This window comes from Mobula hypostoma, chromosome 10 (genome assembly GCF_963921235.1).
Source record: "Mobula hypostoma chromosome 10, sMobHyp1.1, whole genome shotgun sequence".
Lineage (NCBI taxonomy): Eukaryota > Metazoa > Chordata > Chondrichthyes > Myliobatiformes > Myliobatidae > Mobula > Mobula hypostoma.
The window spans coordinates 26,621,157-26,645,252 of NC_086106.1; the positions used below are offsets into that span (position 1 = coordinate 26,621,157).

Here is a 24,096-nt window from a genome sequence, read left to right on the forward strand (position 1 = left end):
AATGTGCAGATAGTTATTAATGAATATGATATAGTTGGGATCACAGAAACATGGCTCCAGGGTGACCGAGGATGGGAGCTCAACATTCAGGGATATTCAATATTCAGGAGGGATAGACATGAAAGAAAAGGAGGTGGGGTGGCATTGCTGGTTAGAGAGGAGATTAACGCAGTAGAAAGGAAGGACATTAGCCGGGAGGATGTAGAATCGATATGGGTAGAGCTGCAGAGCACTAAGGGGCAGAAAACGCTGGTGGGAGTTGTGTACAGGCCACCTAACAGTAGTAGTGAGGTTGGGGATGGCATTAAACAGAAAATTAGAAATGCGTGCAATAAAGGAACAGCAGTTATAATGGGTGACTTCAATCTACATATAGATTGGGTGAACCAAATTGGTAAGGGTGCTGAGGAAGAGGATTTCTTGGAATATATGTGGGATGGTTTTCTGAACGAACCAGAGAGCAGGCCATTCTAGACTGAATATTGAGCAATGAGGAAGGGTTAGTTAGCAATCTTGTCGTGCGAGGCCCCTTGGGTAAGAGTGACCATAATATGGTGGAATTCTTCATTAAGATGAAGAGTGATATAGTTAATTCTGTAACAAAGGTTCTGAACTTAAAGAAGGGTAACTTTGAAGGTATGAGACATGAATTCGCTAAGATAGACTGGCATATGATACTTAAAGAGTTGACGGTGGATATGCAATGGCAAGCATTTAAAGATTGCATGGATGAACTACAACAATTGTTCATCCCAGTTTGGCAAAAGAATAAACCAGGGAAGGTAGTGCACCCGTGGCTGACAAGGGAAATTAGGGATAGTATCAATTCCAAAGAAGGAACATACAAATTAGCCAGAAAAAGTGGCACACCTGAGGACTGGGAGAAATTCAGAGTCCAGCAGAGGAGGACAAAGGGCTTAATTAGGAAAGGGAAAAAAGATTGAGAGAAAGCTGGCAGGGAACATAAAAACTGACTGTAAAAGCTTTTATAGATATGTGAAAAGAAGAAGATTGGTTAAGACAAATGTTGGTCCCTTACAGTTAGAAACAGGTGAATTGATCATGGGGAACAAGGACATGGCAGACCAATTGAATAACTACTTTGGTTCTGTCTTCACTAAGGAGGACATAAATAATCTACCGGAAATAGTAGGGGACTGAGGGTCTAGTGAGATGGAGGAACTGAGGGAAATACATGTTAGTAGGGAAGTGGTGTTGGGTAAATTGAGGGGATTAAAGGCAGATAAATCCCCAGGGCCAGATGGTCTGCATTCCAGAGTGCTTAAGGAAGTAGCCCAAGAAATAGTGGACGCATTAGTGATAATTTTTCAAAACTCTGTAGATTCTGGATTAGTTCCTGAGGATTGGAGGGTGGCTAATGTAACCCTGCTTTTTAAAAAAGGAGGGAGAGAGAAACCAGGGAATTATAGACTGGTAAGCCTGACATCGGTGGTGGGGAAAATGCTAGAGTCAGTTATCAAAGATGTGATAACAGCACATTTGGAAAGCGGTGAAATCATTGGACAAAGTCAGCATGGATTTGTGAAAGGAAAATCATGTCTGACGAATCTCATAGAATTTTTTGAGGATGTAACTAGCAGAGTGGATAGGGGAGAACCAGTGGATGTGGTATATTTGGATTTTCAAAAGGCTTTTGACACGGTCCCTTTTGACACGGTCCCACACAGGAGATTAGTGTGCAAACTTAAAGCACATGGTATTGGGGGTAAGGTATTGATGTGGATAGAGAATTGGTTGGCAGTCAGGAAGCAAAGAGTGGGAATAAAAACAGGACCTTTTCAGAATGGCAGGCAGTGACTAGTGGGGTACCGCAAGGCTCAGTGCTGGGACCGTAGTTGTTTACAATATATATTAATGACTTAGACGAGGGAATTAAATGCAGCATCTCCAAGTTTGCGGATGACACGAAGCTGGGGGGCAGTGTTAGCTGTAAGGAGGATGCTAAGAGGATGCAGGGTGACTTGGATAGGTTAGGTGAGTGGGCAAATTCATGGCAGATGCAACTTAACATGGATAAATATGAGGTTATCCACTTTGGTGGCAAGAACAGGAAAACAGATTATTATCTGAATGGTGGCCGATTAGGAAAGGGGGAGGTGCAACGAGACCTGGGTGTCATTATACACCAGTCATTGAAAGTTGGCATGCAGGTACAGCAGGCGGTGAAAAGGGCGAATGGTATGCTGGCATTCATAGCAAGAGGATTCGAGTACAGGAGTAGGGAGGTACTACTGCAGTTGTACAAGGCCTTGGTGAGACCACACCTGGAGTATTGTGTGCAGTTTTGGTCCCCTAATCTGAGGAAAGACATTCTTGCCATAGAGGGAGTACAAAGAAGGTTCACCAGATTGATTCCTGGGATGGCAGGACTTTCATATGATGAAACTAGACTTATACTCTCTGGAATTTAGAAGATTGAAGGGGGATCTTTTTGAAACGTATAATATTCTAAAGGGATTGGATAGGCTAGATGCAGGAAAATTGTTCCCGATGTTGGGGAAGTCCAGAACGAGGGGTCATAGTTTAAGGATAAAGGGGAAGCCTTTTAGAACCGAGACGAGGAAAAACTTCTTCACACAGAGAGTGGTGAATCTGAGGAATTCTCTGCCACAGGAAACAGTTGAGGCCAGTTCATTGGCTATATTTAAGGAGGAGTGAGATATGGCCCTTGTGGCTAAAGGGATCAGGGGGTATGGAGAGAAGGGAGGTACAGGATTCTGAGTTGGATGATCAGCCATGATCATACTGAATGGCGGTGCAGGCTCGAAGGGCCGAATGGCCTACTCCTGCATCTATTTTCTATGTCTAATAGGAGTCATGGACATTTGAAAAGAAGGAAAAGTCTTTTACATTTGGATTAAGTTGACGCCAAACATCGCAAAACCCCAGATCCCTCATGCCTTGATCCAGGACTGACGCTGCCCTTGAACAATTAAGAGATCTTGGTGTAGATCAATCCATAGCTGGGTCTAAAACCAAATTAAAGTCCCCACCAACCAGACTGTGGTCTAAAGCTCTTGTAAGTTTTAATACCAAATCATTAAAAAAAATGGGATCATCATGGTTGGGGCCCTATGCATTAATCAGTGTGACCCTGTTCATATTTAGTTCACAATTAACTAAAAGATGTCTACCGTTCTTGTCTTTTTCTGTTGATATTAATTTAAACCTGACGTTTTTATTGACGAGTATAGCTGCACCCCTTGCTTTTGTGGTAAATGAAGAATAGTAAACTTGTCCAACCCAATCTTTTTTTAACTTTATATGTTCTGTATCAGAAAGGTGAGTCTCTTGTATGAATGCTATATCAGTGGAATGTCTCTTTAAATATGTAAGAATTTTTTTCCTCTTAATTTGGAGAATTAATCCCCCTGACATTCAAGGAGATTATCTTAAGGTGACTAGTCATGCCTTAAAGAAAAAAATAATAGCTACCTCAGAGCATAAAGATAGTGCGAGAACTGTAAGAATAAGAGTAATTAAGAAACAGAACCATACCATATACCCGTATGAGACCCACCCATTGACGCCACCGAGACCAAACATCCCCGGAGGGTAGGCTACTCTCTAAAAGTGCAAGGATTCTCAACAGTTACAGAAAAATATAATGAGCATTAAACCACATTAATTAAGAATTCTAGGTTAACTTTCTTTAACTTCTTCGTCCATGCTGGGTCACATTGGAGACCAGAGCGTTCCTTCACTTGAGGGTATGGATGAAATCTCCCCTGAGAATGATGCAGTCCCCAGGCTTGATCGAGTACTGCAGACTGGACACCTAATAGTTCTGCAACACCCCGGATGGTACACCACCCAGGTGCACAACCAGCTGGAGTAGACGGCTGGGAATGATATCCTGGACTTTCACGATTTGCAGCTAGAAAGTTGGGGCCAACAAGATTGCCACCCCCACTAAAGTTGGATCTGAGGACTCTCACGTAGACCCCTCCCTGCCACTCCAGGAGCAAAGTGCACCTCGGCTCCTCGTGTGGTATGAGTTTCCTGCAGGAAACATACCCCATATCTCCAGTCCGTAAGGACTGAGAGATTATTAAACTGTGGCGAGAACCCCTGCTGCTATTCATATTGAGACTAGCTATGGTGAGCTTTATATCAGGAGTACACTGGGCCTCTGCATCAGCATCCTTCCCGGTGAGAGCAGAGCCACATTCCACCCAACACTCCTCAAAAAGAGCAAGCATGCTCTTTGCCCTCTGTGCTCGAGTGGTGACAAAGCCACCTTGTGACCGGCTATCCCTCAGAGGAGTGAGATTGCCTACTACACTGATGTCCCTTACCAGATCATGCAGGAAGGATTTAAGCTGTTGCCTATCGTTCCCAGACAGCATTCTTCTTTCCTTCCCTTTCCGTCTGAGGATGACACGCAAAGACTCTGCATGCTGGTCCAGCGTAGGGAGGCTAGTTTCGGCCAATGCTCCTTACCCTTAGAGGTGAGAATAAACTCTTTGATCTCCTCAATGGGTATCAACAGGGACTTTTCTGGAGGGGTGAGGATGTCCATTGTCTCACTATCAAATGAGTCTCCCTCTATCTCCTCACTACACAGAGAGACCCTAGATTCCTCCCCATGAGTACCACCAGATAGGAGTATTTCTAGCCCACACAGTGCAGCAGCTACTTTGCTCACACCTGCTGAATCCACCTTCAACTCAGCCCTACCTCCAGGAACAACTACAGAGGGACCACTTCCAGGAATTCCTTGTGAACCAAGGGTTGATTGTGTCAGCATAGTGAGTACGTCCCTCACCTCAGGAGCCAGGCCCAAGGTGGACCTTGACGTGTGTAGTTCTAGGGGTCCATTGGGAGATGGATACTGAGAATGAGAGAAGCTCTTTGCTGCTTTGCCATCTTTACCCGTGTACTGCCTCTAAGGAGCCACAAACAAACAGGTCCTTGGTGGAGTGCTCCAGCACAGTTTCCATTACCATATCAGGGGCAACACCATCCCTTACACACACTCTGTCCACCACAAGGCTCGAGGTCACAATGAGCAGTTCAGTCTTTGAGCCAACCTCCATCGGGATTCCCACACCCTCCGATGAATCCCTTGCATCCCTGTTTCTCCTCTATTGGGAGAAGAACTCCTTCTCATCTGCTTGCAGGAGTACGCAGTTACAGGGACCATCAATCCAGCAGCATCCTCCGCTTCCGTCACTCCGTCCATCCGCGCACTTCCTTCAGTCTCCCACTGACCTTCACGGAAAGTGGGTTTCTTGGTACAAGGGACAGGGACGGGAGTGAGCTCCACAGTCTCAGGGGCCTTCATCTTCATGTGTTTGGATTTCTGCATTGCCTTCCTCTCCCTCAGTCTCCTCCCCGTCTCTCGCCGCATCCTCGCTACACATAGCCTTCGTTTCCCCCTCCGGAACTATAGGGGCTGAAGCAGGCACAAGAATAGGAATGGGCAGGGGCAGCAGTGGCCTCCTTGGGCCAGGTGTTGGGGCAGTGCCTTCGAAAGTGTTCCACCTTCCTGCACGCGTGGTACCACAGGTACTTCAGTACACCGAGTAGTCTACCCCTTTGAGCTACAGTAAAGTGGCCCTCAACTTCCTCCTCCCGTGACAGCTGCATGAACAGCTAGTGCTGGAAACAGATTACACTACAGTGAGTGTGTCTCTTAAACTTGTGCCTGATGGTACTGATCTGTGATCTTACTTGTCCCAAGAGGACTAGATGGGGAAGGAGGCCCTTATTAGGAATGAAGGGCATGACGTGCCCAAGGATGATCCCTCACGTGGGACCCGTCACCAGCTCCAACTGCAAAAATATATCTCTGACTGATCCCCCTGTTGGGAGACTGGTGCACCAAATTGTCACTCCTCAGGTCGAAGACTGCCTTCCTGAACTCTTTCTCAGAGTCCAAATTACCGCCTACCCCAACCAACTCTTCCACGACCCCCGAGCACTGTTCCAGAGTTATTTCAGGGCACAAAGTGAATTTCCCCTTGCGTCCATCCTCCACCGCCTGAAACAGGGTGTTGTCCAACGGTAGAGAAGCAGCCGCCCTTGTATAGTTCCCCAGACGTCTGCAACTCCCAGGAGTATGGTGGCACAACAGCCTGAAGCAAGAAATATAGGTAGCAGTGTTTGCTGATAAAGTCCTGTAGTGAGTAGTGTTTCTGGATGGAAGACTTTGCCCTCTCCTGCAGTGTCAGCAGAATCCATCGGTCTGGCCACCTGAACCTTCTGGGTCCCGAAAAGAACTGGAGCACGCTGCAGACGGTCCAAATTCCCTTTAAATAACAGGGTGGGAAAGGACTCTTCTGTTGCTGGGGCAGTACGAAGGCACTCAGGACTCGACAGTCCCATTTGGTCTCAAAGAACTCCCAGGCTGTGGGAGGTCGAATGTCTAAAATGCTCCCGACACCCACACTGACTAAGAAACATGATGAGGCAGGAGGAAAGGGGTGTTAGAGGGGTTCTGTTCCGCTTGAGGAGCAAAAATACTTCCTGATGAGTTGCCAGTGGCCGCAGTGTGAAGGTACACAGTTAGTGGCTGGGAACAGACTCGGCCCAAACAAGCGGAAAAACTCCATAAGGATCCTCCACACTGAAACAACCAGTCACTCAGATGTTCAGGGGACCCTCGGTACCTTCTCCAAAGTATCTTTTAAACTTTAAACAGTAGTTTTTCTTGATTTCTCTCAAGTCAATCAGAACAGATTGACATTGTGTCTGACTCTGGGAGTGTGCGATAGGATGGTGTGGAGGGAGCCCCAGCCTGTGTCTGACCCTGTCTGTGACAGAGTGTGATGGGATGGTGAGGAGCGGGCTTCACCCTGTGTCTGACCTGTGACATCTCTTTGTTTCTCAGATTAAGAAGCGAGTCCCTGAGTTTGAGCCCAGTACGCTCCTGGACTTTGGATCGGGCACTGGAACAGTTGCCTGGTGAGCCTCTATAATGGGAGCGGTGGCAATGGCAGCAAGATGGAAAGGGGGCAGAGAGGGAACCAGAGAGTGGAGAAAGGGAGGGAAGAAGAATGGAGGGAGGAGAAGAGGGTAGTGAAGAGCGGGAGGAATGAGGGGAGTAGAGAGGGGTTGGGGATAAAAGGGAGAGGGAGGAGGAAAAGAGGATGAGTGGAGAGAAGCAATGGGAGAGAAGGGGTGTAGATCTCCCACTAAGCAATGGCGTGTTGGATAAACTAGGACTAGTTCATGTAGATGTTGTAATTGTACTTGGGCCATGATTTTTCTTCTCCCCCCTGTTGCTTCCCTCCTTAAATTTTTGTCTCTGTTCTACCTCCCCACCCCCACTTTTTCTGCATCTGAGATGTCGTGTTTTGTCTCCCTCTGATGCCAGTGTCCTCCCCACACAGGGCAGGGCGCAGAGCCTGGGGCGCATCCCTCCGCGAGATTGTCTGTGTGGACACCTCCCCACCCATGCATCAGCTGGCCGGCTTCCTGATGAGAGGTAGGTGGGTGGGATTGTTGCACTGACACACCCCTGCTCCCCACCATTAAATCCCATCTGATCCATACTGGTACCCATCAAACCCACCTCCACAATCCTTATGCACCAACGTCAACCATGGTATCCCGCCTCTCCAAATTTCTCTTGAGTTCCTCAGCCTCTCCCACCCACCAGCTTGCTCTGTTGCCATGGACCCAAGGCATTACTCTCACTCCACCTCATCTATGGTGGATCTGTCTTTGGCATTACGGACATCCCCAGTCTCTTCTCTCACTGCCTCCTGGGAAAGAGGGTTTCAATGACTCACCCCTCTGAGAGAAAATATCTCCCCCATTTCTGTCATAAATGTACAACCCACTTAATTTTACGCAGTGGCCCCTCTCCTCTTTACGCTGATTTCTCCCCCTTCCTTCTCTGTCCCTGTTCCCTCTCTTTCCTCTCCACTGAAACCCATCCTCTTCTCTCCACCCTACCCACCTCTCCCATTTCCCCCATCCCTACCTATTATGGGGAAACGGATTCATTGATTGCAAGTAAGCACATTAAGCATTAAATTACTAACAGTAAAACATTCGACCAGACATCTAAGTGATACAAGTACTCATCTAAGCCACTCTAAATTCCAAGATCTACAACACTATAAATATTTAGTAACACTTCAATCTCAACAGGTACTTCATTAGATGTCTCCATGTTACACAACTACAAAACTAAATATTCAACAGATACTTAGCTCAGTGTACGTGTCAACCCTCCTATACCTGCACTATTCTTTCCCAATGGTTCTTCAGCACCGGTCGCGACCTTAGTGTGAAGAGGAGCCTCTGGAGACGAAGGAAATCCAGTCAGTCTCTCGCACATCCTATTCATATATCCCTGAGGCATCCAGAACCGGTGTTGTAGCGCGCAAGGCAACCACTGGGAAAGAGCTGTTGCATCCCTTGAACGGGTCACATTATACGCCCCTTGAAAGACACAACACCATGACAATTCTCAGACTGGTATGACCCTGGTGAATACCCCACTAAACTACATAAAACACAAGTACAATCCCCAGTACAATAAACGCAATAGTCACTCACCCCCCCCCCCCCCCGGTGTACTAGAGAAGTCCACTAGCACCTTATCCATGAACTGTTGGATGTGATCAGGTGAGTGATGTCCCCACTCGTCAGGAATGTAGGTGCAGCCTTCTTGGCCAGTAATAACACAAGTCCCGCCTTTCTCCACACGTAGGTAACATAAGGCCATCCAAATTGTTTCAGCCGCCGCTGCAGCTTTCTTACTACGTCGACCAGCGTGGGCAGGGTGTTCATCCAATGCACTGAGGTGATGTGTGTAGGACACCACATATCTACAGTAGCAACAGCTGTACCAACTCGTGGGGAGCTACATATCCAGTTACTGTCCACCTTTACAGCACCATTCAGTGGGATACTATTCCTGCTCACACTCACTGTATCACACTGACTGGTTGGACCTGTGCTCATCATTACGCCTATGCCAGCACTCCTTTACCTTCCCTGTTGGGTGGGAAATTACTTTCGGAGTGGGAACATTGAGTTAAACAAATCGTATAAAGGGATTCATAAAGCATTTACCACATTGGGGGCGGTGGGGGGGGAGGTGGTAGCAATGCTCATGTTCCTTAAGGCTGCTACCATAGTGTGGGGTGAAGTTGGCTGAAATAGACTACTCCCTCCTTGCCCCAAATCAGAATTCTAAAACCTGAGAAGCTGGACAATTCCCCCCAATAGTCTTTTTCCTTGTATCAAAAAGGATCAATATTAATGGCATCCCTTCTGTGGTGTGATTAGGAGTCCTCGTACAAATCCAGCAATATGACACATTAGTTGTGTTTGCATATTCGTATGCCATCCGCAGGAATGTGTTATAGGAACTTCCACCACAAGGCAGCGTCATCACCATTGCCATCAGTTTCCCATTCTGTATGTAGGGAGACACAGTCTCGTTCCTGATTCGTCACTGGGTATTTAGACAGAAAACAATCGTTATTAAAAACAACAACTTTTAGTATTGCTCCCTAAATCTCCCAATCTTCCAAAATATGAACTAAATGCCCATTTCCCTCTGAAATGTGGGCATCTCGTATCTGGAATAAAGATGCACAGATTTCCATCACTTTAAACTGATTTTCACATAGGCAAAGTGAAATCTGGGTCACTCCCTAAAACTAATTCCATGGAAAAGAGATAAAAGTTACAAACTAAATATACAGACAGGACAAACAAAACTATAGGTTTGTACTTCTCTTTTTTCAGAACCTTCAAAACTTAGGATAAACAGTTAAATCCCACGGTGAAGAACTATCATATTTTCCAGAAATCAGAGTAAAAGACTACTGAGCAACACAAAATGCTGGAGGAACTCAACAGGTCAGGGAGCATCAATGGAAAAAAAGATAGTGGAAGTTTTGGGCCGAAACCCTTCGGCAGGACTGGAGGGAAAAAAGCTGAAGAGTAGATTTAAAAGGTGGGGGGAGCAGAGAGAGAACCACCAGGAGATAGGTGAAACCTGGAGGGGGAGGGATGAAGTAAAGAGCTGGGAATTTGATTGGTGTGATGAAGTGAGAGAGGGAAAAGGGGATGGGAAATGGAGGAGTGGGGTGGGGGCGAGGGTTGGAGGCATTACAAGAAGTTTGAGAAATCAATGTTCATGCCATCAGGTTGGAGGCTACCCGAATAGAATACAAGGTGTTCCTGCAACGTACGTGTAGCCCCATCATTGACAGTGGGCATATGGGAATGGGAAGTGGTATTAAAATGGGTGGCCACTGGGAGATTCTGCTTGTTCTGGCAGACGGAGCGTAGCTGTTCGGCGAAGCTGCCTCCCAGTCACCTTTCCCTCCCACCCACCTTCTGCTTTCTGCAGGGATGGCTCCCTACGCGACTCCCATTTCCTTTTGTCCCTCCTCACTGATTTCCCTCCCGGCAGTTATCCTTGCAAGTGGAGCAAGTGCTATACCTGCCCCTACACCACCTCTTTCACTACTATCCAGAGCCCTAAGCAGTCCTTCCAGGTGAGGCGACACATCACCTGTGCGTCTGTTGGGGTCATTTACTGTGTTCAGTGCTCCTGGTGTGGCCTCCTGTACATCGGCGAGACCCGGTGTGGATTGGGAGATTGCTTCACCCAGCATCTGCGCTCCGTTCACCAAAACAAGTGGGATCTCCCAGTGGCCATCCATTTTAGTTCTAGCATCTGCAGATTTTGTCTTGTTTGAGAAAAAACAGTCACCGAGCCACTTAAATGCACAGCTCTCTTAAAAGATAAAAACTTATATCAGTGGGTCTCATTTTTCACTGAAGCATAGGATTAATTTAAACACCCTTCTGATATAGATTTAACAAACAGAAGGCAGACTTTGCACTCTCACACATGCATACACTCAAGTAAACTCATGCGTGGCCACTCCTCACATGACATTTTACTGACACTTGATTATAGGGGGAGAGGTTGTAGGCGAAATGAGCCACTCCTCACGGGGGTAGGACGGGTAGGTGACACCCAACCCCCATGACGCCCCCTGCCACTAATGGTCAGCCGGTGCTTTTTGCCGAGCTTCCGCCAAAGGATAGGAGGAATCCTGAACGGAATGTAAGGAATTCAGCAGAGGACAGAATGAGCCCTTATCAGGAGAGTGCTTCCAAATTGACTCTTCCCCCCCTCAATGCCTTCCTGACCTCTCTGCCCCTGGCAGTGCTTCCTCCACATTGCACAGAGGGCAGGAGTGGGAGCCCCACTTACCTGCTCCTTCAGGCTCAGAGCAACGGGCCAAGTGCATTTACTTATGGATCATACAGGATCCCCCACTCAACGTCTGTTTACCCAACTTCTGTACCCGGCTAGACGCACCTTCCTTTACAAGTTCCAAAACCTTCCAACAACTGAATGGCTGCGTTTGCAGGACGCTGGACTGCCAGCCCATTAAAGAAAGCACCACTCCTTTCAAGTAGGGAGCCGATGCCCTGTGATGGTAGGATAGAGTTCAGAATCCTCTGGCTGACTATCAATCTAACTGTATTACCTGTAATTAGAGCCCACTGGTGAAGGGCTGTAGTCCTTTCCTCTACTGTGCTGCACTTCGCCCTGGGTTTTAAATCCCATTCAGGGAGGGAAGGGTACCTGTCCCTGAATGGTGCATTATGGTGAATATTGGTAGCTCGGTTTGAGGCGTTTGATTTTCAGTGTTAATTGAGCTTGCAGATGATTCATCATGAACTCTATTGGCTGGTGTTTCTTTGTTTCTTAGGGTCTTGTAGATAGTGTCTATTTTGATATGTCTGTTTATGGAGTTATCAGAAGAGAACGATGCTTCTAAAAATTCTTGTGCTTGCTTTGTGTTTGCCTGCGTCAGAAACTCTGCAGTGTCCTTCAGTACGGTGTTCATGTACTGAGATCAGTGACAGCGGGATGGTCTCTGTACTGCCAGTTTGGGTTCCCGTAAATGTGAGCCGGTCGAATTCAAAGGTAAACTGAAAGGGTAGCCAATCAGGACCGATGCAAGCAAACAGGGGCCTATATAAGCATGAGCGTCCCCAGAGAGAACCACCAATAACTGTGCACTGAGGATGTCACCTCAATTGGTGACGAAACCTCTGTATGCTACTTGCCAAGTTCGATGAAAACCGCAACATGAAATGATGCATAATGTCCTGGGTAAGGAGCAGCATCGTCAGGGCATTATTGACTGTGTGTTGGGATCATAAGCCCTCTAAAATGCCACTTTCTATCAGGTAGTCAGTTCAGGACCCCCCTCTCCCCATCCCACCATCCCACATCATCAATAACCACTTGGCCAGAGGATCTCCTGGCTTCTGTCTATACATATCATCTAAATTCGCCAATTCCTTAGCAGAGAATTCCCTGATCTCTTGTCATGAAGGGGCCAATTGTACTAATTCTTGTACATCATCTTCCTCCTGTCCCACCTGGGAGGAGGGGATGCTCTTTATGGCGGGTATGGGACTTCGTGATAACCGGCCTGGCCTACACTGTCCCTGGTGCTTAGGGGAGGGGACAGCCATGTTGAGGGAGAATTATAGGATTCCACTCTGTCCTCTCTTCATCTTCACCATCCAGCCAGACATCCCCATCCCCCATCCTTGCGTTGGGATCATTATCCTGATGCATCAAGGCTTGGACCTTAATGGGTCCAGGTTGCCGATTAGCCTTTAGATTTTGTATCTCCATTAGCCGACAGGCTATCTCCGTACACTTGTCATCTAGCTCTGAGGCGTGGGACTGTGCCGACCGGATGACTTCCCCCATGCTGACACAGTGCTGATGCAGCACCTCCACTTTGTTCTTAAGCCCTGCTGTCTCCTCTTCTTTCTGTGCGATTGTGTCATGCTAATGCCTTACGATGGCTGTCAGTCAGAATGCATCCCTCTGGCTCTCCTTCCTCCTGGGGAACCTTGCCTTCTTAAGTATGGACATTATGTGGTGTCCAATTTTCACACTGCGCGAGTCCAACTTGCGTGACCAGTCTACTTGTGTCCCGTAGTCTGCCAGTGGGTTTGCGATACTCCTGAATCCCGCACTGTTGTCAATCCACCCTGGGACTTGGTACTGCTCTCACAGGGCGTTCATTCTCTTATATAAGCTAATAAAGATATTCCGTTCAATCACCAAATCCTGCTCACAGTGTCAAATGATGTGGGGAAGCAGGTTTACTAGTTTGATACGTGAGGCAGAGCACACTCATTACGAATAAGCACGTTAACCATTTATTTACAGATAAACCATAAAATTTTGACCAAACATCTAAGTCAAGCAAGTACTCATCTAAACTACCCTAAATTTCAAAAACTATCAAACTTTACATTCAGTAACAGAGGTATTTCAGTATATCTTCTTAAGTTACACAACTACAAAATTAAACATTCAACACCTGGGCCCTCCAAAACTTACAGCACAGTTTCAATAGACAATAGACAATAGGTGCAGGAGTAGGACATTCGGCCCTTCGAGCCAGCACCGCCATTCACTGTGATCATGGCTGATCATCCACAATCAGTATCCAGTTCCTGCCTTATCCCCATAACCTTTGATTCCACTATCTTTTAAGAGTTCTATCCATCTCGTTTTTGAAAGCATCCAGCGACTTGGCCTCCACAGCCTTCTGGGACAGAGCATTCCATATATCCACCACTCTCTGGGTGAAAAAGTTTTTCCTGAACTCCGTTCTAAATGGCCTACCCCTAATTCTTAAACTGTGGCCTCTGGTTCTGGACTCACCCATCAGCGGGAACATGCTTCCTGTCTGCAGCGTGTCCAATCCCTTAATAATTTTATATGTTTCAATAAGATCCCCTCTCAGCCTTCTAAATTCCAGAGTATACAAGCTGAGTCGCTCCAATCTTTCGACATATGACAGTCCCGCTATCCCGGGAATTAACCTTGTGAACCTACGCTGCACTCCCTCAATAGCAAGAATATCCTTCCTCAAATTTGGAGACCAAAACTACATACAGTACTCCAGGTGTGGTCTCAGCAGGGCCCTGTACAGCTGCAGAAGGACCTCTTTGCTCTTATACTCAATTCCCCTTGTTATGAAGGCCAGCATGCCATTAGCTTTCTTCACTGCCTGCTGTACTTGCATTCTTGCTTTCAGTGATTGATGTACAAGAACACCTAGATCTCGTTGTACTTCCCCTTTTCCTAACTTGACTCCATTTAGATAATAATCTGCCTTTCCATTCTTACCACCAAAGTGGATAACCTCACATTTATCCACATTAAAGTGCATCTGCCATGCATCTGCCCATTCACCCAGCCTGTCCAAGTCACCCTGCATTCTCATAACATAGAAACATAGAAACATAGAAACATAGAAAATAGGTGCAGGAGTAGGCCATTCGGCCCTTCGAGCCTGCACCGCCATTTATTATGATCATGGCTGATCATCCAACTCAGAACCCAGCCTTCCCTCCATACCCCCTGACCCCTGTAGCCACAAGGGCCTCCTCACATTTCACACTGCAACCCAGCTTTGTGTCATCTGCAAATTTGCTAATGTTACTTTTAATTCCCTCATCCAAATCATTAATATATATTGTAAACAGCTGCAGTCCCAGCACTGAACCCTGCAGGTACCCCACTGGTCACCGCCTGCCATTCCGAAAGGAACCCGTGAATCGCTACTCTTTGTTTTCTGTCAGCCAGCCAATTTTCAATCCATGTCAGTACTCTGCCCTCAATACCATGTGCCCTAATTTTGCCCACTAATCTTCTATGTGGGACTTTATCAAAGGCTTTCTGAAAGTCCAGGTACACTACATCCACTGGCTCTCCCTTCTCCATTTTCATAGTTACATCCTCAAAAAATTCCAGAAGATTAGCCAAGCACGATTTCCCCTTCGTAAATCCATGCTGACTCGGACCAATCCTGTTACTGCCATCCAGATGTGTCGTAATTTCATCTTTTATAATTGACTCCAGCATCCTTCCCACCACCAACTTCCCAATTGTTCTTCATCACTGATCATGACCTCAGTGTGAAGATGAGCCTCTGGAGACAAAGGAAAGCTGGGGAGTCTCTCGCATGTGCTATTCTTATACCCCCGATGTGCCCAGAACCAGACATTGGCACTGAGGCATGTAAGGCAGCCAGTGGGAAAGAGTTGCAGTAGTCAACAAACTGGCACAGTGGAAGTGGCTTTTGACAAGCAAGTAAACTAACACTTTACATTTCACTGCCCTCTCCCCTCTCCTCCCTCCCCTTTTCTTCCCCCTTCCTCTCCCAGGATATGACTTCATGGGTCCTCATGAAGGGATTTGGCATAAAACATCAGCCGTTTATTTCCTTACACAGATGCGGCCTGGCCTGCTGAGTTCAGCCGGTTTGTGTGTGCGTGTTTTTCACGGTGATCTAAGTGTGGTCTGTAAAGCCTCAGAAGCTCATCCACAACATCCTTCTGATGGCAGGGAACCAACACTGAGCACAGTCCTCCAGGTTTCAGCCTCCTGCACTCAGCCTACCTGCTTTTCTTCCCCACGCCACGTGCTGTTCTGCCGATTCCCTGCATCAGGCGCCCCTCCTCAGCCGACACCCTTCCCCCACTTGGCGACACCACTGACGCTCGATTCTCTCCTCACTTTAGGGGGTAGCGATGTGGAGACAGAGCACAGCAGGGGCGTCTACTTCCGGCACTTCCTCCCTGTCTCGCCCAAGGTGGGTTACAAATGGCAAGGGGTCTGCCACACCCCCTCCCTTACTGTTGTCCTGGTAAACTGTGACAACCCGTCCCCCTGTCCCTAGCTCGTAGGGATAGGTGATCCCTCAGTCCCTGTGAGTGACCGTGTCATTATCCTTCCGTGTAGATTGGTTTATTATTGGCACACGTTCCGAGGTGCAGTGAAAAATCTTTGCATGCCTTTGTTGCAGTCCATTCGACCAGAAACAGTACATCGAGGTTGTACGAGGGAGAAGCAATTACAAACTGCAGAATGAACTATTACAGTTACAGAGAAAGTGCAGTGCAGGCAATCAGCGAGGTAGATTTTCGGGTCAAGAGTCCATTATTGTACATGAGGGCCATTTCATGGTCTGATAACAGTGCAGTTAAAGCTGTCTTTGATGGCACATGCTTTCAGGCTTTTGTGTCTTCTGCCAAATGGAAGGGGTGAAGGAGAGTGAATGTTCAAGATGGAGAGGGTCTTTGTACTGGCCACTTGACTGAGGCAACGAGGTGTAGACAGACTCCACTGAGGGCAGGCTGATTTCCGTGATGTGCTGAGCTGTGTCCACAACTCTGCAGGTTCTTGCAGTCACGGGCAGAGCACCTGCCGTACCAAGCCGTGTTGCGTCTGGATAGGATTCTTTCTGTGGTGTCTTGATAAGAGGGTTGACAGAGACGGGTTTTATTTACATTGGAAAAGCTTAGGAAGTTCTTCCCTGAGTGTTGGTGATTCTGGGGAATTCTCTGCCTCCAAGAGTGTTGGAGGCCGGATCTCTTTAGGTGTTGATGGACGTTTGAGGAATCAGGGTGCTGAGGGTGGAGGGTTGAGCGCAGTGGGGCATTAGGACTAAAAAGGGAATGAGGGAGAAAGAAGTTACAGGGACCAGCGACCAGTGGGAGATTGGAAGTGTTAGAAGACATTACTCACTTCGGTTCACCAAGGCATCGACTCCCGGCAGTTCGGTGTTTTGAGCAGTAACCAATCAGTGATTGGGATCGATTGGCCAGAACAAATTAAAATAAGGCAGGGGCAAGCAGAGCAGTCAACATTGGAGTGGACAGTGTTACAGTGAGGATTTTGAGACTTTAGCTCTTCAGTGCTTCTTTGAGGAGAGACTTCAGTGCTTCATTGAGCGAAAAGCTGTAGGTAGATTTTTTTCCCCTGAAGTTTATTTAATGTTTCTCTTTTTTTATGTTTGCTCAGTTTGAACAGTAGGGACACCAGGCAGGATGGTTGAATGCTCCTCTTCCAGGACGTTTGAGGGCAAGGAGACCATCAGTGTCCCTGTTGACCACTCCTGTGAGAAGTGCATCCAACTGTAGTTTCTAAGATGCCACATTAAGGAGTCTGAATTTGAGCTGGAACTGAATGTCATTACTGAGGTCGAGGGGGTAATAGACAGGACATTAGAGAGGTAGTTATACTCAAGGTGCAGGTCACAGGAAACTGGGTGACAATCAGGAGTGGGAAAGTGATTAAACAACCAGTACATCGTACCCATTTGGCCATCCTCCTCAACAACAGATATACAACTTTGGATACCCTTGCAGGGGATGACTTAGCAGAGGGATGTCTCTGGCAGTCTGGCTCCGTGACTCTGAAAGGAAGGGGAAGAAGGTGCGAGATGTGATTTGAGGGGATTCATTAGTTTGGTGGACCAGAACAGGGATCCTGTGGACAAGAACGAGATTACTGCATGGTACGTTGCCACCTGGGTGCCAGGATCTGGGACATCATGGATCAAATCAGCAGCATCCTTAAGCCGGAGGTCCTGGTCCATGTAGTTACTAATGACATAAGTAGGAAAAGTGCCGAGGTTCTGCATTCAGGGAGTTAGTTGCTCATTTAAAGGGCAGGACCTTCAGGGTTGTGATCTCAGGATTACTACCTTTGCCACGTGGCAGTGTGGCCAAAATTAGGAGCATTTTACAGATCAGCACATGGCTAAAGAGCTGGTATAGGATAGAGGGGATCAGATTTTTGGATCATCAGGCTCTCTTCCAGGTAAAGTGGGACCTGTACAGAAGAGATGGTTTGCACCTGAACTAGAGGAGGACTGATATCCTGATGGGAGGATTTGATAATGCTGCATGGTGGTGGCGGGGGTTGGGGGGGGGGTTAAATGCGAGTTGCAGGGGATTTGAAACCAGAATGCCAGAACTGATAGTAGAGAGACTGTAGAGACAGATGTTCATAAGACCTCAGTCAATGTCAGCAATCAAAAGGTAGAGCCTGGTGTGACTAATGCCCTGAGCTGTAATGCAAGATGCTTCACTGTAAGTAATAGGAAAGGCAGATGAGCTCAGGGCATGGATCAACACATGGAATTGTGATATTGTAGCGATTGGTGAGACTTGGTTGCAGAAGGGGGAGGACTGGCAGCTCAACACCGTCGGGTTCCATTGTTTTAGATACAATATAGTGCCAGGGATTACAGGAGGAGGGGTGGGGTTATGAGTCAGGGAAATGTCACCTCAGTGTTCAGTAAATTCAGAATGGAGAACCTGTCTTGTGAGGTGTTATAGGTGGAACTGAGTAATAACAAAAGGTATGACCACATTGAAGGGGCTATATTATAATCCACCCAACAGTCTACAGGATTTAGAGGACAAAATTTGTAGAGAGATCGCATGCTGCTGCAAAAAGCATAAAGTTGTTATTGTAGGTAATTTTAACTTTTCTGCATATTGACCAGTACTCTCATACTGTAAAAGGACCCAATGGGATAGACTTTGTCAAATGTGTTCAGGAAAGTTTCCTTAATTAGTGGATAGAAGTCCCAGCGAGAGAGTGTGCAGTACTGGCTCTGCTATTTGGGAATGAGACAGGGAAGAAGACAGAAGTTTCTGGAGAGAAACACTTTGCATCTAATGATTACAATGCTATTAGTTTTAAAATAAGTATGCTAAAAGATAGGCCTGGTCTGTGGATTGAGATTCTAAATTGGAGAAAGGCTAATTTTGAAGGTATCAGAAAGCATCTGGCGGGTGTGGATTGGGACAGGCCCTTTCCTTGGAAAGGTGTAATTGTTAAATGGGTGGTCTTCAAAATTGAAATTTTGAGAGTACAACGCTTGTATGTGCCTGTCAGAATAAAAGGTAAAGATAACAGTTTGAAGGAACCTTGGCCTTCAAGAGATATTGAGGCCCTAATTTTGAAAAAAAGGAGGTGCATAGCAGATATAGCAAGGTAGGACGAAAGGAGGTACTTATGGAATATAAGAAATGTAAGGGAACACTTAAGAAATCAGGAAAGAACCCTCGCAGACAAGGTGAAGGAGAATCCCGAGCACTTCTACAGATCTGTTAAGGGCAAAAAGATTTCAAAGGAGAAAATTGGTCCTCTGAAAGATCAGAATGGTAATCCATGTGTGGAGCCAAAAGAGATGTGGGAAATCGTAAATGGACTTTTTGCATTTGTATTTACTCAGGAGATGGACAGAGATTTTACAGAAGTGATACAAAGCATCATTGATCAAGGACCCTACAATGATTACAGAGGAGGAGGTGTTTGCAGTCCTGAGGAATATTAGAGTGGATACATCCCATGTGTCCGACAAGGTGTTCCTTCAGACCACAAGGGTAGCAAGTGTGGAAATAGCAGGGGTCCTACCTGAGATATTTAAATCATCCTTAGTGACAGGTGAGGTACAGAAAGTTTGAAGGATAGCTTATGCTGACCCGCTATTCAAGAAAGGCTCTAAAAATACACCAGGAAACTATAGGCTGGCGAGCTTGACATCAGTACTGGAAAATTTACTGGAAGGTATTCTAAAGGACTGGATAAATGAGTATTTGGATAAACATGGACTGATTAGGGATAGACAGCATGGCTTCCTGCATGGTAGATTGTGTTGAACAAAACTTTTTTTCAAAGGATGTTGCCAGGAAAGCTGATGAATTCAAGGCAATGGATGTTGTCTTCTTGGACTTTAGCAAGGTATTTGCCAAGGTCTCGCATGGGAGGTTGGTTAAGAAGGTTCAGTTGGTCAGCGTTCTAGATCAGGTCCTAAATTGGCTTTGTGGGAGAAGCCAGAGAGTGGTGGGTGATGGTTGTTTCTCTGATGGGAGACCAACAATGTTGGGTCTTACACAGTGAACGTAGGGCACTGAGGAGTGAGGGGATCTGGGTACACAGGTCCATAATTCATTGCAAGTGGCGTAACAGGTCGATAGGGTGGTAAAGAAAGCTTTTGGTACATCGGCCTTCATAAATCAAAGTACTGAATACAGAAGAGGCATTTTCATTTTGAATTTGCGTAAGAAATTAGTGAGGTCTAGTGCAGTATTTTGGTCACCTATGTACAGGAAAGATGTAAATAAGATTGAAAGAGTACAGAAAAAATTTACAAGGATGTTGTTGCGACTGGAGGACCTGAGTTAAAAGGTAAGATTGAATAGTTGAGGACTTTATTGTTTGGAATGCTGAAGATTGAGGAGAAATTTGTTAGAGGTATACAAAATTGAGGGTATAGTTAGTGTAAATGCAAGCAGGCTTTTTTCATTGTGGTTGGGTGGGACTACAACTAGAGGTCATGGGTTAAGGGTGAAAAATGAAAAGTTTATGGTGAACATGAGAGGAAACTTCTTTTCTGAGTGGGTCGTGAAAGTGTGGAATGAGCTGCCAGCACAAGTGGTGGATGTGAGCTTGACTTTAAGAGAAGTATACACATAGGTACAAGGATGGTAGGCATATGAAGAGCTATTGTCCTGGTGCAGGACAATGAGCGAAAGCAGCTTCAGTGTTTTGGCACTGACTTGATGTGCCAAAGGACCTATTTCTGTACTGTATGACTCTATAACTCCAAGGAGAGATGCAGGGAGAGGGAAGTTTTCTTGTTTGGGATGGTAACTGTGGATATGAAGCTCCGGGCAGGTTGAAGGGAAGATTGCAGTTTAGGATCAGAAAAGGCTTCGCTCTGGATGGTGTCTGGGTCATTGGGAATGTTCTGACAAGCATGGGTGGCTATCAAGGCCATTGGGAGGGGGCGACAGTGTGAGACACCCAAACTGTGTCGGTCAAATGGGTGGTGGGGGTGTAGAGTCGGCAGGGTAATGAGGGCACACGTGAGCTGTGCATGGTCTGGGTGGCGGGGGGGGGGGTGTGTGGTGGCAGTAGTGGAGCCTGTTCACGAGCAGTTGTACTCCCAGAGAATAGAGAGCTAACATTTTCTCTTCCTGTCCTTCTCCATTTCCCAACCTCCCTAACTCAACCCCCTCCCCAACTGTCTGCCCACCTCTTTTTAATCCCTACCCTCTATCTCTCTTTCCAAATTCCTCCCACTCTCTTTCTGTCCCTCTCCTGCCCCACCTCCTCTTCCATCCCCACCCGGCCAACTCTCTCCCAGGTGAAGTTTGATCTGGTTGTGTCTGCCTACTCCCTGTCCGAGCTGCCTACCTGTGCGGACCGCTGCCGTGTGCTCGAGACCCTGTGGAGGAAGACGCAGGGCTTTCTGGTGAGCCCAGAACTCGTGTGGGTTGGGGTGGGTGGTGCCTGAGCCTCTGGACCAGGACTTGGTGTTGTTGGGTTTTTTTAGTGAAGGCAGCAGGGGGGAGGGTCTCTAGGGCCCTTGATATCATCTCTGAACTTATTTTCCCACCCCTCCCTTCCTCTCCCACCCTCAAGGTGCTGATCGAGAACGGGACCCGAGATGGCCACCAGATTCTGATGGAGGCTCGCAACCTCGTCCTGACGGTGAGTCTCAGCTGATCGTGATCCTCCCCTCAGTAACGTCCCATCTAACGTTTCACCCCTTCTCCTCTGTCAGGTCCCTAATCTGCCTCAACCTAGCATGGTTCCTACCTCCCATCCCCATGATCTCTCCCCCCCCCGCCCCACCATCCCGAACAACAAGCATCACATCTGTCTACTCCTGCATTCATCGCTTTTCATACTCTTTCCACAGGCAGATGGAGAGCCTTTCGGTCATGTCTTTGCCCCGGTGAGTAGGGATCGGTATCTGGTGCAATTCTCGGACGTTCATCACTGTTGTTTGTAAAAATAAATTTCTTTTGTATGGTGGATCAATGATTGTAATTTGTATCTCCTGCTGCCTCTGTAACTCTCTAACCCCCCTCCACTCTCATTCTACCTTCCCACCTTCTTCACTCACTCAACTCCTGTGCACCCTCATTGCCCCCCTCCCTTCCCCTTTGCTCTCACAACCCTCACTGACCCCCTTGTTCATACCCCTCTCATCCCCTCCACTCTCATCCCACTCCTGCTCTCCTCCCTCCTTCACCTCATACCCCCTCCCCTTTCCCATTTCACCACCTGCTCTCCACACTTCCAACCGCTCCTTGACCCCACCCCTTTGGTCTTCTACATCTCTATCCCTTGCACCTTCTCTCTCCCCTCCACCCTATTCCCCACATTCTTCTCTCTCACACAGTGTTCCCACGACCTGGCATGTCCCAAACTGGCAGGCAGTGTCCCACAGCCATGTAACTTCAGTCAAGCTTACCATCCACTGCCATTCTCCTGGGTGAGTACTCACGACTCGGACCTGGACCTAGAAGCCCAAGGGCCACAGCAATACCCGTTTGCCTGGCTCTGCAGGGTTCGTTTCGCTGCCTTGCCGACCCAGCAATCTGGACTCAATCCTGACATCTGGTACTTTGAGTGTGTGCACATGCATCCCAGTTCAATATCTGTGTGAGGTGTAAATTCTGAGTGGATTTGCAGGGGCACAGGGATGAGCTCAGTCCTTGCTGCACTGTAAAGCTACACCTGCCTTTGTGTAATTAGGAATGTATAACTAATATACAGTATATATTTACACATCAAAAGGTCCTTTAGAAAACCAAGAATGGATGTCACCTGTGGTATTGGCATCCCACCACTAGGCACTGTTGCTGAGTTTATGACATGGCCCTCCCATCACTGGACACAGGCGGAGCATGTCCACAGTTTGTGGATCTCCTAGCATTTGGTGTCACTGTTACTCTCTCCAGAGTGTGGATCTCCCAGCAAGCAGTGTCTCTGTTCCCACTGCAGTACAGACTTCTCACCACACTGTGCTGCCGTGTGACTTGTAGTGCAGCTCACTCGCCAGTGGGTGGCGTAGGGGGATGAAGTGAGCGGACAGTGGGCCAGCCAGACTTGATCCAAAATGCTGACTGCCCATCTCCCTTCCTCATGAGCTGCCCAAAGGCTTTTGCTGCAGAATTCAACAACTGCTTTCCCTCAGTTAGACAGGCCTCAGGGGAGTCCACACCTGGTGCACGCAGGAGAATCTAGCTAACCCTGTAAATTTCCCCTGAGGCAGGGAAGCTGTTCTTAAACACTGGAACTCTGCTTCTCCCCCCACAAACCTTTACTGCTTGTGGGCTGGGGCTGTCACAACCATGGACTTGGCTGTCGTGCTTGTGAATATGCAAGTGTCAGCTAATTCTTATTTCATTATGGCAGTATTTAACTCCCTCCTTTTCATTGTAGCGCTTGTCAGCTTCCTGTCAGTACGTTCGGATATGTCACAAGTTTAGGGGGAGGGGGAGAGAGAGACACTGAAGTGGGTGGATAGTTCAGACTTTAATGTGAACAGGATTTTCAGGGAAAAGAAAACACTCAAAGTTAGGCCAAACAGGGCCGTTAACTGAAACTTTCAAACGGAAAACTAGATGCCAACGCTGCAGTTGAAAAGAATACCTAAATACTCTAAATATAATACGGCTGCCACCTGTCCTCAGCATCAGTTGATTTGATACTCCACTTTCTCAGGCAAGGCCGAATGCAAGCAGGCAACCTAACGTTGTTCTGCTTTGCTCTGGTCTCAACAAGTGCTACAACGAAGAGAAGGGAATGAGATACTGCCATAATGAAGTAATAATTAGCTGATACAATTGCAAAATTTGCTGCGCAGCTAAGTCCGTGGTTGTGACGGGCGATGTCAACCAAATTAGTTATGCCGGCAGGGTGGAGAATGAGCTGCAGCATTGTACATCTCAATACTCTGCTTTAGCTGTGTCCTTACCGTTGTCTCTCTCACATTCCTCACTCTCCCTCTGATCCCTCATACTCTCACTCTCCCTTCCTCTCTCACCCCCCTCACTTCCCCATCTTCCTACCATCCCCGCCCCCGCCCCACAGAACCCTGGTGTGAAACGGGAACTCTTCTCTTACCTGGTGCTGAGACGAGGTGCACGCATGGAGGGGGGAGACTGGCCCCGGGTAATCCGCCCCGTCCTGTGCCGTCCGCGGCATGTCCACACCCACCTCTGCTGTCCTGATGGAACACTGCAGCACTTGGTGCTCACGTCCCGCAAAAGCGGCAGGTAATGGGGGGGAAGAGGGTGGTGAGCGGGAAGGTGAAGGGGAATGTGGGGGGAATAGGGAGGGGGAGGAGAGGGAGGGAGGATTAAACAGGTGGGAAGTGGCAGAAGGATTGAAGATGGGTAGGGAGGTCAATGAGTGTGAAATGGAAGAGGGAAGGTTGGATG

General features: G+C 47.4%; 1 protein-coding gene across 1 annotated transcript in view; it reads left to right on the top strand.

Moving 5' to 3' along the window:
- mettl17 (methyltransferase like 17) overlaps window positions 1–24,096 on the top strand; it is a 39,540-nt gene that overhangs the window by 11,577 nt on the left and 3,867 nt on the right. Inside the window, exons 5-12 of the mRNA XM_063060177.1 lie at window positions 6,857–6,930; window positions 7,359–7,453; window positions 15,580–15,650; window positions 21,006–21,113; window positions 21,284–21,352; window positions 21,564–21,599; window positions 22,050–22,142; window positions 23,747–23,931. Coding sequence (XP_062916247.1) covers window positions 6,857–6,930; window positions 7,359–7,453; window positions 15,580–15,650; window positions 21,006–21,113; window positions 21,284–21,352; window positions 21,564–21,599; window positions 22,050–22,142; window positions 23,747–23,931 — 731 coding nt within the window. The remainder of the gene's footprint in view (window positions 1–6,856; window positions 6,931–7,358; window positions 7,454–15,579; window positions 15,651–21,005; window positions 21,114–21,283; window positions 21,353–21,563; window positions 21,600–22,049; window positions 22,143–23,746; window positions 23,932–24,096) is intronic.